General features: G+C 45.8%; 1 protein-coding gene across 7 annotated transcripts in view; it reads right to left on the bottom strand.

The window, feature by feature from the left end:
* The window catches only part of phactr4b (phosphatase and actin regulator 4b), a 51,440-nt gene that overhangs the window by 15,646 nt on the left and 16,041 nt on the right, over positions 1-19,753 (bottom strand). For 4 of the 7 annotated variants that reach the window (XM_023807619.2, XM_023807616.2, XM_023807617.2 and 1 more), the window contains one exon: positions 425-601. In XM_023807619.2, the coding sequence (XP_023663387.2) occupies positions 425-601 (177 nt within the window). Of the gene's footprint in view, positions 1-424; positions 602-2,198; positions 2,561-14,991; positions 15,298-19,753 lie in introns of those variants that run through there. The other 3 variants (XM_072716334.1, XM_072716336.1, XM_072716333.1) reach the window with 3 other exon arrangements.

Here is a 19,753-nt window from a genome sequence, read left to right as displayed (position 1 = left end):
CAAAATTGAAAAACATTTTTGATAAGAATCAGTGCTGTCTCTTTTGGAGCAAACCCGGTATCACCACATAACCAAAAACAATACAAACGTAAATACACAACAGCAGGCTAGAGAGACCAATAACACCATATACACGTCTCTCATAGAGGGGGTACGGAGAGCTTTGTTTCCATATAATGGAAATATTCAAGGGCTATTTATCCAGAGAAACACCACACAGGTAAAGCTGTAGACTAGCATGCTGGATGTAAGAGGCAGAAAGGTAGATTTGTACTCAGAACAATATTATAATATTGCCCATAAACAGAAGCGTCCCCTGCCGCATACCTATTGGAGGAGGTAGAAAAGAACAATATAGAACTTCAGACATGAAAACACTATCAGAATGAAGAATTTGAGATCCTAGGCAGGTAAAAGCAAACACCTTCTGAAGTTTCCTTAAACTTCTCACTGCTTTTCTTCTTCCTCCATTTCCAGGGTTTGAAGATCTTGCCCAAGGTGGAGAACTTGCCCTTGCGCTTGGTGGGAGGGGTGCTGTCTCCAGAGTTGCCCCCCTCGCTCCCTGTCGTGTTGAGCTGGTGGTCGACTTCATCATCTGAGGCTGAAAGGAGAGACACGGTAAAGGTCACAGACAGCACAGGGAATCTGCTTCAGGATATTCATCATATCATCCACTATGGGCCAAGGACCTTCGGAGGATGCAGTCGTTAGTACAACCGCTAAAGTCAACGTAAAATTAGAACACATCTTGTTCTGAGCACATCTTGTACAATTCGCTGTATGAGGAGCAGTAAAATTAGGGCAAACATTTATTTTTAACAGAAACGTACCATTCATTAAAGTGCAAATACTGCCGCTGCACACATGCTAAATATATTGCACTCGACTGGATAATGGAATATTACCTCAGAGCCTATTAATTTTAAGCAAAGAACAGGGAAACAGCAGCATGGAAACAACCATGGAGGGATCTGCTACCAGTTTGGTGAAACTGGAGCGTTTATGAGCAGACTACCTTTGAAGGCTATGGCACTCCAGAAAGTAACAGTAACAGTATCTATTTGCACCATGAAGAAAATAAGATGCAACCAATTTATTTTGTAAAGCAGAATGATGTTGTTATCTCACTGTTAAGGTACAAGTCATATACTGAGTGTACTTTCCATGGCGCTCACATTCCCAGACATCTGTACGTCACGTACAGTCCAGTTCCTTATCGAAACACAATCACTGTTCCTGTTCCAGAAAAGGAGGAAAACGCGAGTGCGACGGCCAGGCGAGATAGGCATTTACGACCATTTAGGTCCAAGTCACTAGGTCCTAGAGAACCCAAAGGAGAGTTCATACATACATACATACATATAACATACATGGTCAACAGCTGCAGACTTCCTGATGCAAACACAGCCCTCGCTGGCAGTAAGCACACAGAACAGTTGAGAATGTTCCTGAGAAGTGCCCTTTTCCCCATGGGAATCCCCACCTTATCCTACACTATACAAGAAAACAGGAACACATGCTGCAGACTCTGCTCTTCCTAGCCCTGAGGAATTTTTAAACGCAGACCGTACTGCACCCGCCCCAGCCTGCTAGAGAAGAGTCTTTCTTCTGAGAAAAAGATGACCCTCTGACAAAGGCGACCAGAAGGGATCCAGGCTGTTCCGCAAATAAACCTTGGGGGCCTCCAGCCTTATTTCCGTTGGCTTATCGCGGGGAACGAGGCCCCGCTCTGTTCCACCTCTAGTCCAGCACTGGAACCACTCAGGAAGAAGACGCAGTGGGAAAAGGGCCACTCTCCGGGGCTGCAGTGACCCAGAAGCCCGACTCTGCATTTCTGCTCCTTGGCACCTGTCATTCCACCCCCCACCCCCAGCCAGCCTTCACACAGATAATCATCTGAGAGGGAGGGGAACAAAAAGCACATTGTCACCTGCAGCCCTTGTAACAAACCGTTCACCGGTCTCAGGAAGACGCCAGCATCTGCTCACTGCTGGCTGCTGTGGCGATTCTCACAAGCTAACGGCCCCCCTCCGCTTTCCCGGTCCCCCGGCCACCAGCGAAACAAAACAAAACCCAAAATGGACCGTTTGCAGGAAACAAAGTCCGGCAGACCGCGGCGGTGTGAAACGAGCCGGCGTAGCCGTCACACGGAGGAGCCGGATGTCCGGAGCTGGAGTTCGACCAGTACACTCATGTACCTGGGCTCCACTTAGGCAAGACGCAGCTGCGCAGACAGGCAGCCATGGGGGCCTCCGCCCGTCTCGTCCCGTGCCTCTCCTCAGCCTGCACCTCCTTCCTCAGAGAGGAGCGGATCCCAAAAACACAGCCTGGCCGCAGATACTCCGCCGCTCAGCCCAGCAGGATGGCCGGCTGCCGGCGACGGGGGGGGAGGGGAGGACGGCCGGCCTTTCGGTGCCGACAGCCGGCGAGGTTTGGAAGCAGGCCGCCCAGCAGAGGCAGGATGGCAGAAGCTGGGAGTCCAGCAGGCCTACTGTCGGGATACTGCAGCTCAGAGCCAGCTGACAGGGAAGAGGAGGAGCAGGGATGGCGGGGGCAGGGCCTGGGAAACAGCGGAGCACGGCTAATGGGAGAGAGGAAATGGCACCCCACCCTGGGACACACACAAGCACGCACACACACACACTCCCGCAGGCATGCACAAACGCACGCACGCACGCACGCACACACACACACACACACACACACACACACAACAACTGAAGCATGGCACCGCAAAAGTTACTACTTCCAATAACAGGAACACGTTCCAATCTGAAAAGCCACACAGCCAGCACTGTCAGACAACCACAAACAGCCGCTCCAATAGCGGAACCCCCTCCCACACACCCCCCAGGGGAAAAGGCTGTGTGAGGCATTATTTCATTTCCTGAGACAGAAAATTCAATTCAATTAATAATGTACATGCACCCACACGAAAAACCTACCAGCCACCAAACCCAGTAGATAAGACAGGCACCACCGTCTCACCATTCTTGCGCCCAGACCTCACTGGGGGGGGGGGACTTGAAGGTGTAAACAAGCTCCATGCCAAAAAGTGAAGGTTCACAAAGTGAGAGACTCCCCCGCCACTGCCTCTCATGGACGCCTCCATTCCCCCCTCCCCAAAGCAAACTGCCACTGCCCCCCCCACCAAACAGAGGGAGCAAACTGGGCATAATTAAGCCAGCGCAACACCATAAAGACCACCTCAGCTGCCCTGGGGTGCGAGGGAGCCAACGCCGCTATGCTAGGCTGCCCCGCTAACGAGCCTAACCACGGTCTCTCTCACCTGAGGCAATGTGCCAAAAGCCTCCTGGGTCCCTCCAAACACCGCCGCAAATGAATCAATGTGTATGCAAATGGCCGGCCGGCCGGTGGGGGGGGGTGCCAAGCCACACCCAGCTCTCAGACACAGACACTTTAGCGGTGTGTGAACAAGGGCCGTCATACGCATTCCTCCGGCAGTGAAGGATCTGCATCACAAACGCGCTCTGAAAGGGTAATGAGCACGTACGCGTGTCCCCCGTGCTGTTTACGTGACAGTTCTGCTGGAGCGAATCTTTGACAGGGTGACAGCAGGGAGGGTCCACAGCACCTCTCAGAGATGCAGACGTTTACGGTCCAAAACGTCCATTTTACCACCATACGGCTCTGGCTTCAGGTCCCTCCCATCACACCTGCTGCCTTCACTGTCTGCTTCTGCAGCTCCACCAAAGCTGTGGCAGCTTCCTGTCCATTAACAGGAGACAAGGGGGTCTCACTGAGCCAGGGGGGGTCGGGGTGTCCTAATGAAGTCATAACGACCCAAATGGGCTCAATGAAACATACATATTGGCACCATACCCCAGCAGCAAGATGGATGCACCACACTCAACATTACAATAGCTCTCATAACTGACTGCAATATCAATACCAAATCGATACTAAATCCATACTGTAAAGCATTCCCATCTAAATATCATACTGCTTCAAAACAAACCATTTATAAATTCAAAAGCAATAATATATTAATACTATCAGTGAAGTATGTATGAATGAACTCACATTTAAGCTAAGCATGACTTGAAAAAGAAACGCTAAACGTAATGACCATTAAGTGACATCACTATTACACGTCTTAAATCTGTTGCCACACACACCTGACCATCTTTAAACTCCATATATAAATCAGAACAAGTGACATAGAAATATTGCAATATTTATCCAAAAGAGTTGAAGATTTAAACTATAGCTAAATAGGACTTTTTTATCCACCAATCGAGTCTGTCAAAAAATTCAGTGCAAGTACAGACACAAAGCAGTGCCAGTAAATCACCTGTCGTTGCTCAATATTGTGCCTATGGAATTTAGGGCTGCCACTAACGATAATTTTTCTATCGATTAACCTATCGACTATTTTATCGATTGGTTGATTAATCTAAACGATTAATTTTCCTCCAGAAGATCAACTTGACCTTTTAAGTTAGTTTTATTTTGAAAAAAACACAAACTGTATGCCACTGCAGGGCTTTAGATGATGTAGCAGAGCAACGCCACATGCGACAAGTGATAGGAAGGGACATCACCTTTTAAATGAGGAGGTACTGTGGTTAAGACGGTAAAGAGATGGTGGCGTGGTGGTACTTTTTGCAGATTAAAGTCTGACACTTTTTTTTGTAAATATTGTTTTCATTTTTATTTCAGTTCACAAATTATTTTATGTAGTGCTTGTTTTCGTTTCAGTTTTAGTTTACAATAACGACACTGGTCCCAGCAAGTTCAACACGCACGAACACACACACTGGCACCGTCAATCATGGTAGAGTAAGCCCAGATTTTACCCTGAACATTTTCACAAACACTTATTCAATTGATATTGTAATGTAGCAGACAGACAACTTTATGGCTTTAATAATGAGTGTGTTTAGCAGCTACAAGGACAAAAGATATTAAAAATCTCTCTGCACTAATGGTAATTTAAAACATGAATAGGGCTGGGACGATTATTTGACGTAATCGACAATGGCAATTATAAAAATGCATCGACGTGGAATTTTTGTGTCGACGCGGTGTGTAAAACTGCGTAAATTTTTTGTAGCTGCAATGCAGTGAAAAGCTAAAACATATAGTAAGGGAAAGTACTTTATCTCCTCCGGAGCACGTTAGCGCTGTCCTTTTAAGAATCGCGCAATAAAACAGTCTGCTAATAACTGAACTTTACTCTCCACCTGATGATCTCTTCGCCACTCGAGAGCTACAATGTTTTATTTATTGGACCTGCGGCATGGTTTTAATTTACAATACAAAGTTATTCCGCTAAGCTGGCTAGTTGTTTCACTGCAGGCACCGTTAGAACTATATCAAATATAGACTGAATTCCGATATAGTTTTGTCTAATATCACCGGTGCCAGCAGTGCCGCACTATTTTGTAAGGCATGCATTGGACAATCATGTAGCACTTCTCTCATAAATATTAACGAGACATCTCCTACCACCCTGCAAAAAGGAAATTTGCCGCCGCCCCGACCCACCCCCCGCGCACGAGGCAACATGGCTGCGTCTACCAGCAGAGCTCCGGAGCCTCTGGAGAAACACGCAGCTCGCACACGGTCTTCCAAAGTTTGGGAATACTTCAGTCATGACACCTTTTCTGCACCTCTACTGTAGCTGACGTTAATGACGCTGTTTCAGCCGTTTTATACTTTCTGTTTACTTATTCTGTCATGTAAGAGTGAGACAAATTATCGTTTACGACTACTCTTACACACTGTAGCCTAAATCGTTCCTTGCTCACTGAAGTAAGCTTAACTATAAGCTGCCTTTGCTAGTGTTTGTTAAAAAAATGTTTCTCTAGTTATGAAATCATTCCATGTTTTAGCATCTAAGCATCTTGCTAATCAAGTCAAATTCGTGTACTGAAATAATTAAGTAAAAACTATTGCAGTGATTATTAACTTCAGTCTAACATAGAAATCCTATTGAATATCTTAAGATTTGCCTTTTTTGTTAATAATGCTCTAATGCAGGGGGTATTCAACTAAAATTTAAAGAGGTCCAGTTAGAGAAAATTTCTTGAAGTTAAGGTCCGGAAGATCATGATGTCTAAATATTTAGTGTGATATATAATTAAGTAGCCTATTAGTTGTATCAATATTGCATGTAGTCAATACCTAACTGTCAAATCAAATTACTTCAGTACAATTCAAAAACTTTACGACAATATTTATTGTCACGTGACAACTGACGAACTGAACTTATATGTATGACTGCCGATACGTATAATGTTCTCTCATTTACTAAATAAAAGTAGGGCTGCATTTCAAAATAAGAGAAAATAAATAAAATGTGAAAATTATGCATGTTTAAAAAAGGGGTTTAACTTCAGAAAAATATAATAAAGGAAGGAAAGCTTGAATTTCCCCTTTTTTCTCATATTCTCATATTTGTTGGAGTAACAACGCAAACGGAATGACAAGCTGTTTCAGGGGACAACAGTGCATTTTACTTTTCATTTCAAATAAAACGCTGGGTTGCCAACTTCGGTCAGCTGGCTGGAGTTAAATTTTCAATTCGAGATGTCTGCACAAATATGTAACAGTTCTTACCTTGTAAATAGTCTGCTTTTGTATTGAACCGTGTAAATACACTTTTAACGTAGCTTATTTTAGGTTTATAATAGAATAATATTGATTTGCTGTAAGATTTTCTGCATGAGTGTCATGCCAGATAGATGCTTGAGATTTGGCAACCCTGAAAGCGTACATTTTTTATTTGACCTGAGTTGATTTATATAACAAATAACATTACTTTAAACGGTTGTTAAAAATTGGAAACTTCAACGAACATGAAATCACCAATAAACTATGTCTATTTATCCAACATGTTATATAATACATACTGTAGTGTTTGAAAACTTTTCAGCTGTAGGATTTCAGGACAGAGCAGCCACTCTGTCAGGAATATTACGGCTTTTTGGTTGCGAGTGGTCGCTTTTCTGCTGTTATTAACACTAATGGCACATTAGCGCAAACAAAGGGCTGCATACGCCGAACTACGTCTTGCTTGTCGGTCAAAGGCATTTGACGTTCATTGGTGAGGGAAACGGCGTTTATAGTGCTAAACCACTACCGAAAAGACTACTAAAGCTGTGCTGGATAAAATAGAAGCGCCTCATCAGGTTTTAAATCACAATTTTCTGTTTTGGCTATCTGTTCGTGTCCGTATGGGACTGCTTCGGGGTTTGGAACTGGACCGCGGTCCGCCTGTTAGTGACCTCTGCTCTAATGTTTAAGAAATGTTTTAATAAATTGAAATGTTAATGAGAATTTCAGGTGTGAGTGTGGGGGAGGGGTGAATTGTCGTGTTAAATGAAAATAATTGCTCATCAATAAATTTATCATCAGATAAATTCAATTATTAGTTGTTAGATTAGACGAATAATCGCTAGATTAATCGTTTAAAGAATAATCGTTTGGGACAGCACTAAACAGCCAACATGGTGGATTTGCCTTTTCTGGCAATCTAGAATATTGCCTGTGGGTTCTCTCTTCTGGTGCTCATGCATAGTACTACTATCGCCATGGTATGCTTTGTGCTAATTTGAACTACTCCCATAATTAAATAATGATAAAGGAAAACATTTCTTATAATGAATTGAAGCGTTTTAGACTTCATAAAGGTAATTCTATGAAAAAAAGTCAATTTAATATACTGATCTTGACGCATTTTCAGCGTCAACGTCAGACTGTCTAGTAATTGCGGCAGCCCTAATGTAATTCACACTATTTCTATGCAGCAGTGAATGTCTTTTAGGGTTAGCATTAGCAAGGTGGGGCACAGGAAGTGTAGAATGTCTAGCCTGGACGCCAACACGACCATGGGTGGGGAACTGTGGAAAACTGAGGTGGGGAGGCCAGAGGCCATACTTCTGGGGGGGGCCTCAAAAGCACGTTGAATTTCACACTCATATTAAGTGCAAATCTGCTAACGCTCAGGCGTGTATTCACCAGTCACCGCCTGACGTCATCGCAGACTTCGGCAAAACACCTTCAGAGACCAAGCACATATGGGAGAAAGGATACAGTCAACAAACCAGGAAAAGACAGGCACAAAAGTGAACAGTGCCTACATTCTTCAAGAGTCCAACAACAATGCTGCTTCATGGACCTACATACAGTCACCATCAACACATGGAGAAGCAATTATAAAGCAACAAGATATTAGTTAATGTTTGGCTTTGGGTCAAAATTCCATCATCAAGAATCCCAGATGAGAAGCATCCACACTGGTGATGGTGCTTTTGCTAATGCAGTCAGTGGGAACATTCAGTGCTTGGAGCACAGATCTTGGAATCTATCTGGTCACCACAAAGTTCTTTTGGAGCCAGGAACTTAACGGCTTTATGAGGAATGACCTGTGGCTTGCTTCAGAGCAAAAAACAAAAAAAAAACCACAAGATTCTGTTCATAATCCCAAGGACTTTCAGGGAAGGGGCAGGGGGGGGCGGCGGTGGTGGCACAGAATCTGCTTTCATACCATGGGTGATATGAGAGGGAGGTACAGGGGAGGGGTTACAGAGGAAAACCATGGAAATGAAAAAAAGAAAATTACCACATCTGTGTCACTCACGCTGTAATATCACACCTTCCATTTATGATACAGTTCAGGCAATAACAGGATAACAGATAGAGTAGGAGATGACTGGCAGGGGCAACCCAGAGGGACAGGTTAGATGTCAATTATTTATAGGCCATAAATGTTCAACAATTAACTTAATCACTGATCATGACATGACTGAGCAATACATCGGGATCCAGTGAATTAATAAACCTCAACATTTCATATCAGTATAAACAGCACCAAAAGGGACACAGAAAATGAGCCAGCCAGCAATCACAGTCAATGGACAAATGAATCACATGTAATTACTGAGGTCCAGCTAGAATCAAAAACAGCACTAGACTGGAGGCCCACAGGACAGGGCTGAAGAGCAGAGCAGCAGGAGGGCAGGGTCACCCTGCGTACCCCTCTCACACCATTCCGGAAGAGACAGGAAGGCCACGTACCAGCCGCGGCTCTTTTTACCATACCAGCTGAAGGAAAACCCATTCCAGAAAACAATGTCTGCCAATATGTTGATTTTACATGTTATGTAAGATAGTGCTGGATGTAAAACAACAGTATATAGTCATTCCATCTCAACATGAAGACATGTGCCAGATTGATTAGTCAGGCTCGGGCTCACGCCCCAGTTGGCAATCGTATGATCTGGCCTGTGCTTAAGTGCTGATCCCTACAAGACCATGTTACGTGCGGCAACAGCAGCAACATGCCAAATGGGGCCGGCACCTCCCCAGCTGGTCAGTCGCCCTGGCTGCAACCTCTGCTGGGTGCGATTGGCAATAAATGGCACCTTAGCCAAAGTTGGCAGTGCCCAAATAGTGCCCAAAAGGGGCAAATTTCCACTCCTAAGGGAGAACAACTAGCAAGTGTATCTGCCGCTCCCAAACACCGCGAGAAGCAGGCAGGAATCGTCACCCGCGGGACAGGGAACAGCGTTTGAGTACCAAGCATCACGCAGCAGACAGGAATCGTCACCCGCGGGACAGGGAACAGCGTTTGAGTACCAAGCATCACGCAGCAGACAGGAATCGTCACCCGCGGGACAGGGAACAGCGTTTGAGTACCAAGCATCACGCAGCAGACAGGAATCGTCACCCGCGGGACAGGGAACAGCGTTTGAGTACCAAGCATCATGCAGCAGACAGGAATCCTCACCCACAGGTAGGCCTATCACATATTACATAATCGGCTGATCGCGATTATTTAAGCTGAATGTGATTATTTTTTTGCATAAAACACTAGAATTGCCTCCATTCATCTGTATAAAAATAGCTGCATGGATGAGACCAGAATTGTCGTATTTATCACTATTTCCACGTCGTTTTTTACCGTGCAATGTCTGACAAGCGGTCATTTAATGACATTTCACAGCCTTCCGAACTAATCTGTATGACCTGCCCCATTTGTACCTCGTGCATCTGCTCAAACGCAGCGTTGGCAAATTTTACAACGGTGCCCGATTTGTACCAATTTATTTCAGAACATTTTCACAACCCAATCGTGAGTCAGTTGTGAGTGATCTCCACTACAGAGATGTTAAGCTAGATATTTTCGATTCTGGATTCTTTGTGTTCTCTGTTTAAAGAAAGTTCTGCATAGCACCTGCACTTGTGTCTGAGTACACAGGGTTCCCCCTGGAGTTTGATTTCAATTCTTCATTTTTCTTTGTATTTTTGCTTCTACTAATCAAATTCTTCACTTTTTTCAGCATCCGTTTTTTTTAGTCACTCTCTCGCCGCTTCTTAATAAATTAATCATTAAACTCACTGAATATACATCCCTTCTGACAATCACACTGTGATTGGTCAACTAACGGCATGGGCGAGTCACGAGTCTACTTGATAAGGTTGGGAGAATCGTGAATACTGTGTAAAAATTTGCGTGCTGGCGTGCTGAAAACATGATGTATATTACGCATTTCAGAAATAATATTCTAATTACTATATATATAAGGTAAGCTAATACTTTCCCGGTGTTTCATAGTATCTTTGAGAGGGACATTCTAAAACGCTTAATGTGAAAACGCTTAATGTGGTTTAATGTAACAAAATAGCGACCAATAATCACCAAATTTCGCACACACACATCTGGTCATAAAGACTTTCACCTGACAAAAAATCAAAACCGAAATACAAGGAATGTGGACTTTATTTTACGTTAAGCGTTTTCCCCTCCATTGACGCCCATTATAAGGAAAAGGCTTAATGTAACTTAAAGTACCAAGACAGCAACCAAAAATCACTATATTTCTCACACATATATCTGGTCATAAACATTTTCACCTGACAAAAAATCTAAACCGAAATACAAGGAATATGGACTTTATTTTACATTAAGCCTTTTCCTTATAATGGGCGTCAATGACCATTTATGGCCAGATGTGTGTGTGCGAAATTTGGTGATTATTGGTCGCTATTTTGGTACATTAAACCACATTAAGCGTTTTCACATTAAGCGTTTTAGAATGTCCCCACACCGATCGATAACATTTGCTACTTTTAGAACGGCCCATGCTCATTTGACATGGATGATCGACGATCGTGTGTCTGGGGCGCCGGGCCAGTTTTGATTAGGCGCTACGGGTGCTACGGTTGAAAATTGGGAAAAAATTAAATTCGACTTTTCAAAAATTCAAAATTCGTCATTTGAAAATTGAATTAGCCAGAGTGACGATTTGATGCCGTTTTTCTTCGTCACCACGGGTTTCGTTTTCGTCAATGACGAGAGTGACGAGCGGCAGCGGGAACCCTGAGTACATATTTATGGGTCTCATTACGGTGGGATGACTGTATATGTCCCTGGCGGCTGCCACTCTTATGCTGCAGCAAAGTCGGTATATTATGGCAACTAGAGATATGTGTTATTTTGTCCATTTTTTCTGATCCCAATGATTTGGAGTGATATAAATAGGTGCACATATCAGGTAAGCAAGTACATATTCTCCAGCGATTGTTTTCTTGATTTCTTGTTGTAGCAGCGCAAAAATGCTACACATGTACGCATTTGCTGTATATGCAAATGTGTATTTATTTTATGTGCATTTGTGATGACAAGAAATCACTGTGCATGTGGCTAATTTGTACTTGTTTCACAGTGCAAATGCTAAAATGCTGTGATTTCTTATAACACCACAAATGCACACAAAATTTGTATATACAGCGAATGCGTACAAGTTATGCGCACACCTGGATACAAAAATGGCTGAAACAAACACATAATACGCCAAACATCATTTCAGTTTAAAGTGAACCAAAGCTGTAAGCAAAATAGCATGCCGCTGGACAGAGGCAATTTCAACTGATGGAAATATAAACTAACATTTCAGATCTGGGATATTTAGGTAATAGTGTTGATCCAAAAACTGGAAATAGACAAATCGGAGTTAACATTTAAAACGACACACAAATTAGATTTTATTTATTTTATTTTTTTTAATTCAGTCAACGAATTTATTAACACCAGAGGTGAGCATCATGTTTCAAGAAGCCAGATTTCTTGCTTAGCCGGATAACTTGTCAGATTTATGGTATGCCAGTTTAAATGGATTTCATCTTCATTCACTTACATCTACCCCAGACTACCTGAATTCCAATATGATGGATAGATATGTTACAATATCTGCGCTATACAATTCTCATTTACCGATTTACCGCGAGTACCAAACACCGCTGACAGTAAACAAGATACCTCACCACTAGGGGCAGAGAACAGCACGCGAGTACCAAACACCGCTGACAGCAAACAGCAGAGTAATTCCATCTCAAATCAACCAGTGGAAGAGAAATTTTCCACCATCACTTCTCAGATTTTGCTGATTTTTTCACCAATTGTTGGTATTGGCATGAGAACAAAATCCCCCAATTTTTTTGTCCCAACTCCCGCTAGTTAAAAAATGGCAGCCATCTGTATTTTTGGCCTCGACGCACTTCGAGACGTGCCACGCCCCTTTTTGAAATCCTCTTTTCCTTGATATGTGGTTATGGAGATATTTCTGAAAAACCATTTTTTGGGGTACCCCTTTTCGACCCCCCAGAACCCAAGGTCTGCATGTATATATGTTACTCAAAAAAATAGGGGTTACTTCACATCACCTCATCTTGAAAATAAATAAAAACCAGGGGTGTGTTATGCCCTGTTTCATAGAAATCATCAAAAATTTATTGTCCAGGTTTTGCCACACTTTATGATTTGACACACAGAAATTAACAGCAATATATGTAGAATATTTAATGCATATTCATAAAATCTGCTCTTTTCAAAGTGGAAGTTACCTCAAAAAAATTACATAAATACACCCAGTTTCATCTCCATATGACATATAGCCAGTGAGTAATCAAGGACAAACACCGCTGACAGCAAACAGCATACCTCACCACTAGGGGCAGAGTAGTGCACGCGAGTACCAAACACCGCTGACAGCAAACAGCATACCTCACCACTAGGGGCAGAGTAGAGCACGCGAGTACCAAACACCGCTGACAGCAAACAGCATACCTCACCACTAGGGGCAGAGTAGTGCACGCGAGTACCAAACACCGCTGACAGCAGACAGGATACCTCACCACTAGGGGCAGAGTAGTGCACGCGAGTACCAAACACCGCTGACAGCAAACAGGATATCTCACCACTAGGGGCAGAGTAGTGCACGCGAGTACCAAACACCGCTGACAGCAGACAGCATACCTCACTACTAGGGGCAGAGTAGAGCACGCGAGTACCAAACACCGCTGACAGAAGCAGGATACCTCACCACTAGGGGCAGAGTAGAGCACGCGAGTACCAAACACCGCTGACAGCAAACAGGATATCTCACCACTAGGGGCAGAGTAGTGCACGCGAGTACCAAACACCGCTGACAGCAGACAGCATACCTCACTACTAGGGGCAGAGTAGAGCACGCGAGTACCAAACACCGCTGACAGCAGACAGCATACCTCACTACTAGGGGCAGAGTAGAGCACGCGAGTACCAAACATCGCTGACAGCAGACAGGATATCTCACCACTAGGGGCAGAGTAGAGCACGCGAGTACCAAACACCGCTGACAGCAGACAGGATATCTCACCACTAGGGGCAGAGTAGAGCACGCGAGTACCAAACACCGCTGACAGCAGACAGGATACCTCACCACTAGGGGCAGAGTAGAGCACGCGAGTACCAAACACCGCTGACAGCAGACAGCATACCTCACTACTAGGGGCAGAGTAGAGCACGCGAGTACCAAACACCGCTGACAGCAGACAGCATACCTCACTACTAGGGGCAGAGTAGAGCACGCGAGTACCAAACACCGCTGACAGCAGACAGCATACCTCACTACTAGGGGCAGAGTAGAGCACGCGAGTACCAAACACCGCTGACAGCAGACAGCATACCTCACTACTAGGGGCAGAGTAGAGCACGCGAGTACCAAACACCGCTGACAGCAAACAGGATATCTCACCACTAGGGGCAGAGTAGAGCACGCGAGTACCAAACACCGCTGACAGCAGACAGGATATCTCACTGGCAGGCCAAAGCCCAGCTTGGCGTATAAAGAAGGGCCCTAACGCATGGAGTGAGGGGTGAGGGCACCAAGCGCCAGCGTTACCAGTATAACAGTCTCCACATTTCAGCCATGGCAGCAACACATGCCTCATCCCCCCCCTCCCACCCCAGTGACCCCTAAGCTGAAGGCCTGATACACTTCCCTACGATACACATGTCAAACACAGAGGGGGAATCTGAAAGGAAACCTTTAGGGCCTAAAACGCACAGATATGTATACACAGGCTCACAGTCACAAACTCTCAGACGCACAGGCTCAGAGTCACAAACTCTCAGACGCACAGGCTCAGAGTCACAAACTCTCAGACGCACAGGCTCACAGTCACAAACTCTCAGACGCACAGGCTCAGAGTCACAAACTCTCAGACGCACAGGCTCAGAGTCACAAACTCTCAGACGCACAGGCTCAGAGTCACAAACTCTCAGACGCACAGGCTCACAGTCACAAACTCTCAGACGCACAGGCTCACAGTCACAAACTCTCAGACGCACAGGCTCACAGTCACAAACTCTCAGACGCACAGGCTCACAGTCACAAACTCTCAGACGCACAGGCTCACAGTCACAAACTCTCAGACGCACAGGCTCACAGTCACAAACTCTCAGACGCACAGGCTCACAGTCACCAACTCTCACACGCACAGGCTCACAGTCACAAACTCTCACACGCACAGGCTCACAGTCACAAACTCTCACACGCAGAGACTCACAGTCACAAACTCTCACACGCACAGGCTCACAGTCACAAACTCTCACACGCAGAGACTCACAGTCACAAACTCTCACACGCAGAGACTCACAGTCACAAACTCTCACACGCAGAGCTGCGTCTCGCCATTTACCGGTTCTCCTTACTGCCTCCTCAGTCACTGCTGCCAGTCTGACGGCCTGTCCCATGCTCCCATTCAAGCTCCCGTACCCAGGGGCTGCCGCTCCCCTCTGGCCCCCGGGAGGCACCACTCGCAATGGGTGTGGGGGGGAGGGGGGCGGTGGGTTAGAGGTGAGGAAAGCAGAGCAGCACTACCCGCTCACTCCGTGGCCGGCGGGTGTCCACAGATACTCCTGTAACTCAAGCCTCATTCTCTGCGCTCTCTCTCTCGCTCTTCCTCTCTCTCTCGATATACTCAGCGAACACCGCCCGCCCGCACGCCCGCATCCCTCCCACGCAGGATCATAAGGCAGCATGTCTGCAGTGAATGCCTATCATTCCAGAGTGGACACTTTTTCCTTTTTTAGGGTCAGAGGTTGGGTGGGGGGGCAGAAAGGGTCGTTTGGGACGACCCCCCCCCCCCCAGTGGGTCCAGCCAGTCAGTCATCTTCAGAGCTAATGGGTATCCAATCCAGGGTTTGGGGGGCGGGGGCGAGATAGCAATGAGTAACCTGATAGCAGGAATGTAAGCCAGGCCTAGACGTAGAGCCAGGCAGCGCCAAAGAGGAAGTGACATCACAGGGGGGGCGTGTATACCCCTCTGTCACACTTATAGAGTTGGGGGGCAGGGTGTTCCAGGAAAGGCATGTGGACAGTGTGTAATCTGCGGAACTCATCTCCACACGGTCACACTGTGTTCATGACGAAAAAAGTGAAACGGCTGCAATGAGGTCCTGACAGCAGCGGCGTCTGGGAAGGATGATAGGAGTCTGCAGATAACATCAGCATGAGCATAACGAAAGCTAGGGGATTCCTACTAACGACACCCAATCACAGACAAACAAAACCCAAAACAGCAGAATTAGAGAGACAGCTCTGAAGCATTCTGCTGAAGCATTCTGCGACACTTCCACTCACACTCATTCACTACTGGTCAGAAACCACACTGCACAGATATAAAGGCTCATTAAAAAGGGGCAGAAAAACACAGGGTCCCCTGCTCAGACACCAGGTGACATCTGTGGGCTCATGTCACCCACAAATTGATAAGAAGCTAGATGATGCAGTGCGAGTGGATCACTCTTACGTGCTATATGTGATCGCCACCCGTATGCGAGCTACCATCTGGCGCCCTCTGCTGCTGACCTCAGAGGATGCCCAGCGGGGCGTGTGTTCCTGAAGGACGAACGCCAAAGCAAAAGCTACTCCCCGCCCACCCCACCCCACGGAGCGCTTTAAAGACACAGAGTCCAGCAGGACTTCACATTTACAAGGCTGTACCAACCACTCCAATAACCAAGCAACACCCCCCGCCCCCCTCCCATTGGTTGCATAAAAGGTTTAGATCTTGCCAAGCGTAGCAGCTGCAAACTCAAACTGAGGTTCAACAGCAGCCTTAAAGCTTCTTTGCAGTCCTCCTTCAGAGTCCCTGACACCCACAGGAGCACAGTTATTGTAAAATCCAGTTACGGACGAGCGATGCACAGCACGGATAAGCAGATGATCAATCCCCACATAACAAAATTACAGTGGATCCCAATCAACTGCGCGGATCTACGAGATTTCCAGCACAGACGGGAAGCATCAATAATCAGAGTTTCAGCCTCACCCTTGTGGACACTAATTCCTAATAATACCACAATACTCCATTCTTTAATCTGGAACACCTTTCAGAAACGTACAGCTTTCGGGAATAACAGCAAATTAACAGAGCTCCGTAGCTATTTTCCCACATATTACCTTCAAACTGGCATCTGCCACTGATGTTAAACGGATGCAGCAATTTAGATCTTTATTTTCCTGTAATTCAGGACGGGGCGGGGGGGGCAAGGCCACAGTCTCCGCGCTCATAATGAAGGCGGCACAGCGAAGGCCGTGGGAGTCTCAGAGTGGCTCTTCCGTACGGCCAGCTTGTGTAATGTGCTGGCACAATGCAGTGACTCAGGCCGCCCGCCCCACCACACTCCGCCGCCCGCTACTTCCTGGATGGCGGCAGTGGATTCTTAATTGTGTCATTTAGGCTAGTGGCTGCCTCTTCAACCGTACTCACATCACCAATGCTGCACTATTAAACAGCTACGCAGCTGCGTGTTTACTGAATCATATGGTCGGAGTGCATTTACTGAACACTTCAGGATTTGAACCCACAAACATTTTCATACGATCATCCACCATCATATAGTGCAAATGAATTAATCCCACTCCGCCACATGCGATGGCTGACAGCTGTTTCTGTGGACAAAATGATGCACTATCCACCCACCCCTCAGACAGGCATATGGGTCTGGGAGAAAAAAATAAAACAGAAAAGGTGCAAATACTGAGGCACATGACATGAACTGTAACAATTAGGTCAGAAGTCAAGAAATTCCAGGGGGCTTTGTCTCCCCCTAGGGGTAACTCCTAGTACTACATCACTCTGAAGTGCAATGTCGACTGTCACATGCTGGAACTCCAGGAATGCAAGGTTATGAAGCAGTTAGACGATAAGGGGAAATTAAACAAGTGAGGTTTCATGGGAAGGTCTGCCCACTTCTGAACCATTTACCCACCATGTTCAAGGGTACTTCAACAGGCTGCCATCATTTAAATGGTTAAAGTTTTTGGATAACAGGCTTTTTCAGCATTCAAGCCCTTATAAAATTCAAGATGGAGAGCTAAGATGACATTTCATCTTCAGGGGTTCTTAGCAAACTCCAGTTAATGGTACTTACTTAGAATTTAAATTAAAAAATAAAATATAGCATGCAGTTGGGATTTCAGGTACAGTGTGGAACAGGGAAAAGCTGGGGGGGGGGCATGGAAAGAGACTGTGGGACAGCAAGACTGACAGTGAAAAAGACAAAGCAGAAAGAGGCCTGAATTGTGGGGGGTGGGGGCTGGAAAAGGTAGAGCTATTACCAACATAGCAGAAGCAACGGCCTGTGGCTTCTGCTGTCCAACACCTTGCAAACTGTGCAGCACTAAGGGGGGGCGGGCCAGGTTCCGCAAACACCAGCAGCAACTCGGAACGATCCCTGAGAGCATCTAGCTGCACCAGCTAGCTCAAAAATGCAAAAACAGTGGTGACACCTCTCCGCCCCCCAGCACCTGTGCCATCACACTGGACAAAGACTGGCCGTCGCTTACCAGACGCACATTATCAGGAACAATAAATGCAGTTTTGATTTTTCTTTGAGCTGCACTCCTCGTTCAAGGCATTGGCAAGTTTCACTGCTGAAGATGGCCGCCTTTGCTGTGCCCTAATTTTGTGTTCCAGTTCATACCGATAACGTCCTGCTGGGCGAAGGCCTGGGTGACTGGAAGCTTACTGCAATGAGGAAATGTTACGTTCTGCAATCTCATTTTCCTTCATCTAAGTTTCCTAAAGCTTTTGTCAGAGATTTGCAGAAGGAGTGATAGATCTCAACATCAAAACTAAGAAACCCAAGTAGGAAATTTACAGCATGATTTCAGTTCAGTTCCAAGGTAAAAAGGTTCTGTTGAATTCTGAGAGGAAGCAAAAGGTCACATGATGCTCAACTTGTTACTTACTGCACAACAAGTAAAAACCACCTGCTCTGTTCCACATGAGCTGCTGCAAGGCCGTAAGACTTGATGCAAAACTTAATTAGCGCTGTAGGATTAGCACGTTCCCTGTTAATGCTAACATTCTGGTTTTTGGCCAATAGCGTCGAGATGAACAAACAAACAATTATACATAGAGAAATGAATAAACACCCTACATTTCCAGCTTTGCAAATGCATGGAAGCACAAAGCAGGACGCTATCAGAGCCACCCAGAGGCCCCAGTTTAACAGAAAGAGAGCAGAGGAGAGAGGCAAAAAGAGAGACGCGCCAAGGTTATTTTTACTGAGCTGGAGCAGAGACGGCAGGCGATGATCTACTTATGTAATCTCGGTTGGCCCGGTTCCTCTGGACGCAGAAGCAAGAAAAACACTGTTTCCTCCTCACCGGACCCAAGCCTGAGACAATTTGTGTGCCCAGGAGCTCAGGACTACAGGGAAACCCATAAAGGAACTGACAGACCAGTGACAGCTTCTGAGGACTGACGGGATAAAATGGCCTAGCTGGAAAAGTCATGATATCGCTTAAACGGCGAGAAACTCCTCACTGTGATTACTCAGAAGCAATTTAATAAGACTTCCGTGCTTAGCCATGGCAGCTGAAGAGTAATAAGTCGGCTGTGCCTTAATCTTTCTCCACCATACATATATCGGCACGACCGGGTGAGGGTGTCGAAGGAATAAGTGGCAACCAACATTTCCAACAGCAGCAGGGTTCTGCTAGAACAGCAGCTCTCAGGATATGGTACCGATCTTTGGTGGCTCCATGCTGCCCCACTTACTGCCACCCACGTCGGTAATTACCAGGAACCCGTCCAGCCCAAAAGCCCACACTGCACTTGCCGTTTGCCGATGACTAATCTCACTTGTTATACCGAACTATTTTTGAGTGTAGAGAAAGAGACACCATGCCAAAGAAATAATGTACCGCAAGCATTAGACCCAGCAAGGAGTCTTCACACCAGTGTGCCAACTTGGTCGCTTCCTAGGAGGGCCTTGCCAGATCCTGCACCCGAGAACTCCGTACAAAATGAGGATCTTTTGTCACAGACCAAAAGGAAGTGCGGGTTTGAGGAAAGGCAAGCAAAATGTCAAAGAATCAAGTAGAGCTGTCGATTATTCGATTAAACTCAATTACTCTGCGAAATAGTGGAAGGAAGACGGCACATA

The sequence above is a fragment of the Paramormyrops kingsleyae genome, chromosome 9, assembly GCF_048594095.1.
Source record: "Paramormyrops kingsleyae isolate MSU_618 chromosome 9, PKINGS_0.4, whole genome shotgun sequence".
NCBI classification, from domain to species: Eukaryota; Metazoa; Chordata; class Actinopteri; order Osteoglossiformes; family Mormyridae; genus Paramormyrops; species Paramormyrops kingsleyae.
Note: the sequence above shows the minus strand (reverse complement) of the source record. Positions and strands in the feature narration are given on the sequence as shown.